Below are 11,319 nucleotides of genomic sequence, written 5' to 3' on the forward strand. Positions count from 1 at the left end.
TTGGTCATTATAGATTTTACACATGGATATAGGTTTACGTAAAAAAATTGTGAACTTTAGTTTATATTTTAATTATTTTTATATGATTATATTAATAATCTATGTTGTATAGACATTGATACAGATACTGATACTGATACATAAAGAGATACGAATAATTTCTAAAATGTAAAAGTAACATAGATCTATATATTATATAATTATAAATTATATAAATTGATAATAAAGATTTATGTTGTATAAACATGTTTTAATTTTTTTTAATAGAAAGATATTCAAAATGATTTATTTCATATTTTTATAATCATAATAAATTTGAATTTTTTTAAAAATAATATATTTTTATAAAAAAATTATATCAAAATTATCAAAAATTTAATAAATACATAAAAACCGTATCCGAGGTAATAATAATACATAAAAATAAAAATGGACTAGGGAAGAAAAGTTGTTAGAGTAATTGGTGGTGCAACCGTGCAGACACGGAATTGAGCCGCCGCCTCAGCACCAGAAATGATAACATTTGTTTACTTTTATTCAATTTTTTTATTTAATTATTATTTATAGCATGCGATATTTGTGCTTCAACGGAGTTTCAAACCAGAATTTTGTAGTGATGGGAACAGTTTCAGGGAGGGAGATATGGAAAGCACACACGTCGTTGGTGATGGTGCAGCTGTTTAGCGGTGGCTATCACGTTATCTCGAAATCGGTTCTTGACGATGGCATCAACCAAATCGTCTACTGCGTCTTCCGCGATCTCATTGCCTTCCTCATTCTCGCTCCCGTCGCTTATATCCGTGAAAGGTTCTTCTCCTTCTCACTCACTTTTCTTTTATGCATTTCAACATTCAACCATGTTCTGTAACCGATTGCGCTTCATTTTTTTTGCTTCCATTTTCATTTTGGACTGATCAAGAACAAGAACCAGATGATCGATTACTGATCCATTTAGTTTATTATTAGCGACACGATATACAAATATCTTCATTCTTCTGTGCTTAAATCGATCAATAGATGTATGCATTATCATAACAGCTCTGATGATCCACTACCACGAACTTAAGTCGAATCTTTTAGACTATTCTGCTGCATATTTCTATTTAAGTGGATTGTAGTTTGTATGTCATGAATAACATAGCACATTTTCTAAATAACAATGTCAATTATTTTATTATTTGTAGGTATGGTTTAATAAGATTAAGCCAATTAAGAACTCATTAACCATATATTTAACTCAATTAACTGGTGACTCAAAGTAAATTCAATCAATCCAGTCCATAGCGTATTTAAATTTAGTTAGATTGAAATGTGTTTAGATTATGGTTTTTAAAATAGGTAGCAGATGTTTTAAAATCATAATTTATGCAGGTGTTGTCTATATTTTTTTATACAAAGAGACAATTGTTGCTTGAATCATGTCTATTAATACGTGAGCATTTAAAAGAATATAAAAGTAAATGATAAGTGTTATTTGAAATATTGTATATACTTTTGTTATATATGACAAAATGTTCACATAGAAAACGATTATATAGTTAAAACAGTAGTCTATTGCATTTCATAGACTACGATTTTAGTCAAAATTATCATTTATGTGAGTTTTTTTTTTCAATTTGTTTATTACATTTTTTTTCTTGATTAACTTGTATTGTTTAAAACCTTGCCTAGATTCAATAATAATGCAAAAACCTTATAAATACTTTTAAAACAAAATTTATAATGAATCAAACAAAATTATAAAGTAATATGTAAAGTCAAAAATTTTATATACTAAATCATATAAACCTTAACAACATATGATTTAACTATGTTGATTATTGAACATTCATAAAATACTATATCATGAAATAAGTTCAAATTAGTTTATAAACCACATATAGTTTTATATAAACAATTAGTGAAACATGATTACATAGTCCTCATCTCTGTCAATTCCGGCTCTTACAATGGTTGTCAACCATTACATTATATAGCAGTTACACTTATACCCTCCCGCTTGTTTATTACACTACAATCCAATATTAATGAAAAGTTAATAATGATATTCACAAGATAGGAAATTAATATTGAAAATTACTAAAACCTTTAGGTGTGACTATGTCATCTTCTTGGACTTTCTACTTTGTCAACCTCTCAATATGGTATATCCAGTAGTGTATGAGCTAATTAATAAAAAAAAACTTGTTAGGGTTAGATGACATTTAAATAATATATATAGATAAGTTAATAATGTAATTACCACTCCACTTTTTGCTTGAGGTATATGAGTGACTTATTATGCAATGAGAAGAACCATGTAGTAGTGTGATCATTTAGGAGATATCACAAGTAAATGTTAATGATGTTTGCATTGAGAATTTTTTTTTGTATAACATTAAATGATGAAATACTAATAATTGACAACTTAAAAATTGTACTTACTCATTAATGTAAGTGAAAAAATATAATGTATGTTTCCTCTGTATACACTTTGTGATGTATGGTGATGGGCAATTGCTTATTGCACCCAATCAATTTTGATTCGCACCCAAAGAAAATTTTAAAACCCCATTTTGCCATTTTCACACATTTGATTACGGATGCCAATATTGGGAAGTGATTTTTATAGATTTTTGGATTTCGAAATCTGAAAGGTCATTTTCATATTTTATTTAAGCTTCCGGATGGTCATATCCAAAAGTGAGTTATGAGTTCCGAATATCTGGAATGGTGTGGTGTAAATGATGTTGAGGATTGAGATCCGGAATTCATTTATGTTTGCTTACGGATCTTGACATCTAGAAGGTCATTTATGCTGTCCAGATAAGCTTTCGGATGGTGAAATCTAGAAGTGACATATTAGTTTCGGATTTGTATATCCAAAACTTTGTAGTTTGACTTATGAATATGAATATCTGAAAGACAAAAATTTTAAATCATTGAAGACAAAATGGACATTTCACGTCGATGTGTTGGGTGCAAATCTGAATTGATATGGTGTAGGAAGAATCAATCTCTTTGTGATGTGTGTATGAGTTTCAACTTTCCTATTTCCATTTGATTAATTAATTGGGATTCATAAATCCATAAACATCATATTTCTCGTCATTAATACATACTCCAAACAAATACCTACAAATATACTTAATTAAAACATAATTAATAATTTAAATTATATAAAATAAAATAATATCTTTTAAAACATGTGTATATATAAGGAGATGTGATTATTTCTTCCAAAAAAAAAAAACAATAATATCCCAAGCACTCTCTATCAATACAAAACCCTAACATATAATGAGAACAAAATTCCTAACATATATTGAAAATGGTAGAGTTAAAATATAAAAATATAAGGAGAATTTGCAAATATGGCTTCAACCTTGAGCCTACTAGTCTAGCTAGGTTTCTGCAACAATCTCTACGTATCTTCCTTTCAACTATTAACCACTTTTTCAAAACAATTAGGATTAGTCTTTTCTATTTCTTTCTCCCCGTTTAAGTACTAGTACAAGATCATTGCAAAATATATATAATAATTTTCTAGTAATCAGTTATTCTTTTCTAGAAACTTCCGTTTCATAAGTGAAGAAGCTTTTACACTTTAATACACTCGAATATTCTCATTAAGATCCAATAAACTTTGAATTATAATTCTTCTCTTGAATTTCTAGATCACAAAGAATAATGATGTTTTATTATACGATCTTGTGTCCATAAACATATTTGTGGAAGAATGACAGTAGCTTCCTATCAAATACAATATATATTTTTTTTAATTTTTTAATTTTTTATTTGCTAATATTTATATAAATAGGATGGTTTCAAATTTTTTATTCACAGTATTTTTAATTTTCTTTTTCTCTTATATTCTTTGTATCTCATAATCTCTTCCTGAAGCCAATTTTATTTACTTTCACTATTTTTATTTATTTCTTATTACTCCGAGAATCAAATCAAAATCCATTCAATTCTTATTTTAAATTTATTTTAATCTCTTATTAATTTAAATTCTTAAAACTTCCCACATTTATTATTTTAGTAATGTACTTTTCATTAACTTATAGCTTTATATTGTCATAATTCTACAATTTTTGTTGTTTGTAGCATTTTAAATAAAATCTAATTACTTAATTATTTATTTTTAAATTGTATTATTAAAAAATATTTTCCAAAATAATAGTATAAAAAAAATCTTACGTTTATATTTCATTTATTCTATAAATACAATAATTATAACTTATTAAATGAATTACTAATGAAATGTAAAATTTTAGAGTTTTTTATTTACTCATTTAAGAATCCTAAGAGAAATACTCAATTGGAGAGTAGTTGTAATTTAATTAAAGATTGTAATTATATTTTATGGATACGTTTGCATAATTTTAATAAATATTTTTATCTTTAATAAATATCATAATAAAGTAATAATTATTATGGAGTTAATTTTTATTTTTTCATATCATAAAAAAAATTGAACACACCCCGGTTTAAATATAAAGTAAATAATAATAGAAAATTGACTTCGATAAGAACAACAGAGAAAATGGAGTTGCTTAGAGATTGGGGCCCTTTTCCTCTGGCATAAGAAATTCAACATAGTTTATTTTGAATTCAATGGTTTGAATTCAACGAAACCCCAATCTTGAAGGTGAATTGTGTCCCTCTGTAGAAAGAGTTGTAATCTAATAAATTGTAAGCTAATAGTGATGGCAACAGTGTCAGGGGGTGAGATATGGAAGGCCCACACGGCCATGGCAATGGTGCAGTTATTCAACGGAGGCTATCACGTCATCACCAAAGTTGCCCTTAACGTTGGAGTCAACCAAATCGTCTTCTGCGTCTTCCGCGATATCATTGCCCTCGCCATTCTCGCTCCCCTCGCTTTTATCCGTGAAAAGTACCTTCCTTTCTCTTTCTCTCTCTCTCTCTCTCTCACACACACACACGCTTCGAATGTTGGCGTTTATCTGAAAGGGGCAAGTGAATTGATTGCTTTGGTGTTGTTTTCAATGCGTTTTTTGCAATGCATGTATCATTGATTCGGTGTTATACTGGTCCCCGGTTTATACTTCTGTCATCAATTCTACTTTCTTTCGTTACTTCTTATTTTGTCAGCACGATTTCTAACACAATTGCAATCTACTAGCGACTGTTGGTCAAAACTCATTGGGAATACAAACTCACCAGTGAATTTCATTAATAAGAAGTGAAACTCACAGATTTGTAATTTTTCATAAATTTATACTAATAATAATAAAGTGTGTGTTGTTAACATTTTTATTTTCTTAGAGGTAATTTAACATATAGTTTTCCCAAATGTCAGGGTTTTTGGTGTCTCTGTGTAGGGTGTGTTTAATTGGATCAAATTATACAGTTATCTATGCCTAAAATTTAGACCTATCTTCCATCTAGAGTTATAGTTTTTAGTATGTTTCAGTAATTAACTAATAACCAAGGGTTATCATGATCGAGGTTAATTTGTTAACATCTCAAGTTTGATTCTGGAATGCTCATACTTATGGTCAATTTTTGCCTAGATGACAGCTAATTTTATGATGCTTCTTTGCTCATTTAACTGTGCTTTACTGCTATATTATATATATATATATATATATATATTCAAACTTAAGAAATGAAATTTTAACTTGCTACACTTTTATACCCATTTCTCATCGTCATTGCTTTACTTCTAATGCATCGTTATCCTAATCATGTCTGGTTTGTAGGCGTACACGGCCACCGATAACTAAACGCCTTCTACTGTCATTCTTCTTTCTTGGATTGACTGGGTAAGGTTCTGGATATAGTCACATATTCTCTCTATTGGTTATGCGTGAACTCTAGTGTTTTATTGAGGCAGTGGTAATTTGGCTTCTTTGTTAATGATCAGGATATTTGGCAACCATCTTTTGTTTCTTATTGGCTTAAGCTATACTAGTCCAACTTATGCTGCTGCGGTTCAGCCAGCCACTCCGGTCTTTACTTTTCTATTGGCTGTGATGATGGGGTCAGTTTCTCTCGCTTCAATTCTACATTATTTTTTGTCAATTTATCTTTTTCTAGAACACACAATTCCCCACTATTGTTGCACTGGAATTTATACATTAAGTAAATGAAGATACACCAGGACATAGAGTAATGTGCACCTGATAAACTTATTCATGCAGTACAGAAAGAGTGAACTTGCTAAGATATGAAGGTTTGGCCAAGGTTGGAGGAACTTTCTCCTGTGTTTCAGGTGCTGTACTGATGGTTTTGTACCGTGGTCCGCCATTGATAGGATATTCAGAAACAGACTTTGTATCACACAGTGAAATAAGTGCCAAAGGTCAACCAGAGCCTTCTGGATGGTTAATTGGTGGCTTACTGGATCTTGGATTTGATCAATTTCATCTGGGAGTTTTGTGCTTCATAGGGAATTGCATGTGCATGGCTGCTTTTCTAACCATTCAGGTTCTTCTCTTTTTTATATTCTTCAAATGATTGTTGACTACAAGAAGCATTAAGAAAAAAACTGGTAGTGATCACTGTCATTTCTTATCTCTATTATTAACTGATACTTATTTGTTAAGTTCCAATTCCATGCATTATACACATGTGATGTTATGCTCTCTACTAATCATAGTGGAGTGAACCAGATGGTTCATCTGGAAAACCTGTAAGTGATCCTCTAAGCCATTTATGTTTAGAGATCTGGTCCAATTTTCAGGATCAACCAGGTGAGACCCTCTTGACTTGCTTCAACCCTCTAGACCTGTTTTCATCTTATTAAGCTGCTTGCAGCAACACCAAGACAGTTGTGGAGACTGCTGGTAAGAAGTGATTCCTTGCATTGAGTACTTTGAAACTGTCGTGAAAATTGAGTTTGAACAAGAAGATCAAGCTTGGATGACAACTAAAAAAGTGGTTCTCGAAAGTAAATGAATGAATCAAAATAATAGAGCCATGGTTAAGGCTCTATTATGGATGAAATATTGGAATAGTAACATACGAACAAGAACCAACAACATTAGATTCTTCATAAACAAGAAGAATGAGTATTTATTAATTTTGTTAGAATCTTGTAAATATACTAATGGTGGATAGTATTTCATTTTTATGATAATTTGGGTGGTGGTAGGGTCAAGCATTCACAACGCCTTGTCTTGTCCTTCAAAAATGGTGATTGAATGTTCCTTGTTTCTTTTAAGAGGTAACCCCATGGGTTTCTTGGAAACGGCAGCATATGTTGTCAACAAAAATTTATACAACTAGTGCTTTTTGTACTAATCTCCTTAGCATCAACACCTTTCCGAGGCTACTACTAGCAAAATTCACCTCTATTGAAAGGAATATTCATCAATCATTCATTTAAGCTTTCAAAGTTATTACAAAATGAAATTTAAGCGAGGAATGGACATCTCGAACATGAGACTGAATATTTGTGGGTGATCTGTTAGCAGTCCGGTAACGGATGACACAATACGCCCACCAAATCTCATTAGGATAGACTCTTATACCATATTAGAAAGTAGACTTTAAGCTTAAGTCAATCTTACAAAACCGGATTTAAGTTACATATTGGATAGTATTGAATGGATTAGTGACAAAACAAGTCACGGACAATAGTATCATTCTGATACCATGCTGAGAAGAGAAGAATTGAGAAGGAATATAATGAATTATGTGTGCTAAATTTTTTAACAATTTTATGATATTAGGTTCTATTATATGTGAAAAATGTGCTAATAATTATTGTGAAATATTTCCAGGCTCCACTGTTAAAAAAGTATCCGGCAAACCTATCTGTCACGGCATATTCATACTTCTTTGGAGCTGTTCTGATGGTAACTACATCTTTCTTTGCAACTAACGAGTCAACTGACTGGAGATTGACACAGTCCGAAACAATTGCTGTTATTTATGCTGTGAGTCACTAGAACTTCAAATCAACCTTCAATATTATGAGCCATTATTAGTTATCTATCTCTGATAATTTTAGTTCATCTTCTTTATTCAACATTTGTGTGGTTTCATTCTTGAACACCTCAAATGCCAATTTTATTTTTTTAATTGTTTGAGTATGTGGTTAAGAAAGGGCTCACAGGCTCCTATCATGAGCACTGTTACTGTTTCCTCTCTCTAGTTAGTTAGCCTAGTCAGTTGGTTAGTGTCCAAATACTCTGAACCTTGTATTCTCACTGTGTATAATACTGCTGTATCCTTAAATTCATCAAATAATAACACAATTTAGTTTTCTTCCTTAGCAAGTTTATCTTGCTTCTCTTTGAAGCTTTACAATGGAAGCATACTCACTTGTGTATTTTTTTATCAAGGCATACCAAGTTTTGCATTTGAGGAAAATGAAAAGACGTTGTTCATGCATGCAGTTTTATAAGATTTCCTTAAGATGTTGTTAGTTGTTACCGACAAAGTTAGTTTCTCAGTTAGTTAATCTGTTGTTTGGCTGTTGCCGGCTCAGCAAAGTTAGTTTCTCAGTTTGTTAAGCTGTTGTTGCCAACTCAGTATAGTTAGTTAGCCCTTCTCTGTACCCTAAATGAACTGATCTCATTGTTTATGAGGTCAGAATAGGAAATACATACACAGTTCTCAATTCAGTTTCTCAATTCAAGTATGATCTTTATATCAACTTTTAATAAATTTCTTTGGAGGATTCTTAGCATGTAAGAGTCTGACAGATGTTTCCCTTATTTGTTCAGGGATTTATCGCATCTGCCCTTAATTATGGACTGATTACATGGTGCAACAAGATCTTGGGGCCAGCCATGGTTGCTCTTTATAACCCACTTCAACCAGGAGCTTCTGCTCTCCTATCTAGAATTTTTCTTGGAACTCCAATTTACATGGGAAGGTACATCTATTACTCCTAGTTATTGATGCATTTTTTACTAGCCAACTCAACTTTTAATGCTATTTCCAAAAGGCAGCACGATATGCTTTATTTCCTGAAAAGATGCATAGTTGTCTTCAATAAGTAACTCGTCTTTATTTTCTGTGCAAAATTTGTTTAGGGTGTGATGTGTCATATTTACTTTGTTGGTGTTTGAAAAAGTTTTTACTAAGCTTATTTAAACTTATGAAATATATTTATGGTTCTTATAAACTGTTTTCAGTTGATTTCAGTAAGCTTCTTTCTGTAGTTTATTGAAATAAGTTTATGTTCTAAAAACATTTAGTAAATTTCAAGATGAAGTTTATGGCATGAGCTCTCATTTGTTAAGAACTTGTCCAACAAGAACTTGATCATGTTATATATCAGAATGCATCTGTTGTCTACAAAGCTTGTGGTGACTAGGTTTTGTACGATTCCAGAAGAGACATCCTGGAACAGTTTATTGTATTGTTTCAAGTTTCTTATTGTTTTTATTTTTCTTTATTGGTGACAACAGCATTTTAGGGGGTTCTTTGATCATTATTGGTTTGTATGCGGTTACTTGGGCGTCTTATAGAGAAAGACACGCAGCTGCTGCAGTTATTTCTCATGGCTCTCGGGTCTCTGAATCACTTATCCATGACAAGACTTCTTATAGAGTTAACATTTTTTCAGGCCCCCCCACCATGTCCCCAAAGCCTTCAGATTAACGGAACCATTTCTGGATTTTCATGTAAAAAGTTCTCTCATAATTCTTTGTTCACTAGGTTACATCTTAAAATGATTTCATAAGAATTGTTTTTAACAATAAATTTAAATCACCATTAGAGGTCAAATTAGAAAGAAAAAATTATGTAAAAGAGGGGTTATTCTATTTTGTAAGAATAGGTTTATTAAAATAAGTTTAGTATGGTTAAAAATTACCCTATATTCTATAATTGAAAATCTAAAATTCAAAAAATAAATTTTGGAAATCTAAATCTAGAATAGCTTATTGTATTTTTGGAAATGAAATTCTAAAATAAAATTTGAAAATCAAAATCTTATTAAAGTAATTTCAGAATGCAAAATTACGTTTTAGAAAATAAATTCAAAAAATGAAATTATTCTATAAAAATATTTTCGAAATTCAGAAAAGTGTTGACCAGTAAATAAGGATTGAGTTCGAAGTGAAATAAGGATTTTCTTTGGGCATGATTTAGAAAAACGAAGAAATATAGAGAGTAAATGAATATACAAAATTTAGAAATATAATGATCTGTGGATTTACCATCATCTCATCTGATAAAATTTTTGTTATATGGTCTGTTGACTGCAAAATGTTATTTTATTTTTTATTTTTTATAATTATTAGATGGTAAAATGATTTTTAATTGATTAATTAGGATAAAATTATAATAAATATTTGGAGTAGTTTTCTACCAAACTAATATTTCAACAAAAAATTACATTATTTTTATGAATCTCCGAAAATATTTTCATAATTTTCAATTTTATAAATTATTCATAGTAATTATTTTTCACAAAATGGCTGACTAATCAAAATAGATATGAGAGGTCTTAACAAAATAGATAAGACATTATAAGAAAATGAAAAATGACATATCAACTTGATCATTTATCACATTTTTTACGGGCAAAAAATACAATTATATTAAATTGAAAATAGACCTTATCAATTTGATTATTTTACTTGGATCCCAAATCAGGAAACTACAATATTCCAAAAAGCTTAGGCAATGAAGCTTATGAAAATAAATGAATTAAAAAGTATATTAAACAACTAAAAATGGAAACGGGACTCATTAATTTGATAATTGCACCTTAGATCCCAAAGCAAGGGATTTTAATTTTCCAATAAAACATAGGTAAAATGAGTTTTAGGTCAAAATAATGTTAATTAAGATACGAAGAAGCCTAAAAAATATAATGATAATAGTATTAAAGAGAAAAGGTGAAACAGATACTATGAAATTGATCATTTTACTTGAGACCCCAAATGGAAAAACAAATGTAATTTTCCAAAAGGATGAGGTAAGAGAAATTTTGGTTCAAAATACTGTTGGTTACGATATGAAAGGTTGAAAAAGAAAAAGAAATAAATTAAAGAGCAAAAATTGGAAATGGATTTTATCATTTTATCTTAAATCCTAAATGAGAAAATTAGAATTTTTGTATAGAGTTGAAATTGGAACAATATATTATTTAGGTGATTATTGATAGGTCCAAAGTCCCTTGAAATGGAAGGTTTGAATGGTTGAAAAGAAACATATGATGAAAACGTTGTTTTACTCTTTCACATAATAATGCTTTGACTCAGTCTTCTGAGTCTACGTTAAGCTTTGACAGACATATCCTTAAATTGAGACCAAAAAGACAAAGCAAAACAAGTTTGAATGTCAACATGAAATAACAACTTGTTTAAAGTCTAACGGGCCAAAATATAGTTATCAGAAGTTTAA

The 11,319-nt window shown here is 30.1% G+C and overlaps 1 protein-coding gene across 3 annotated transcripts; it reads left to right on the forward strand.

Moving 5' to 3' along the window:
* The first annotated feature begins 553 nt into the window (after positions 1 to 553).
* LOC137808612 (WAT1-related protein At4g19185-like) lies at positions 554 to 9,687 on the forward strand. Of its 3 annotated transcripts, XM_068609807.1 has the most exons (8): positions 4,504 to 4,633; positions 4,702 to 4,882; positions 5,712 to 5,774; positions 5,876 to 5,992; positions 6,153 to 6,438; positions 7,737 to 7,892; positions 8,685 to 8,836; positions 9,375 to 9,687. In XM_068609807.1, the coding sequence occupies exons 2-8, from the start codon at positions 4,737 to 4,739 to the stop codon at positions 9,565 to 9,567; spliced, it is 1,113 nt and encodes a 370-aa protein (XP_068465908.1). In that variant the 5' UTR covers positions 4,504 to 4,633; positions 4,702 to 4,736; the 3' UTR covers positions 9,568 to 9,687. The 3 variants fall into 3 exon arrangements, with proteins under 3 accessions (XP_068465906.1, XP_068465908.1, XP_068465907.1); XM_068609805.1 differs by lacking the exons at positions 4,504 to 4,633; positions 4,702 to 4,882 and adding an exon at positions 554 to 807; XM_068609806.1 differs by having other exon boundaries at positions 4,504 to 4,882.
* Positions 9,688 to 11,319: the final 1,632 nt, after the last annotated feature.

Source organism: Phaseolus vulgaris, chromosome 3 (genome assembly GCF_000499845.2).
Source record: "Phaseolus vulgaris cultivar G19833 chromosome 3, P. vulgaris v2.0, whole genome shotgun sequence".
Lineage (NCBI taxonomy): Eukaryota > Viridiplantae > Streptophyta > Magnoliopsida > Fabales > Fabaceae > Phaseolus > Phaseolus vulgaris.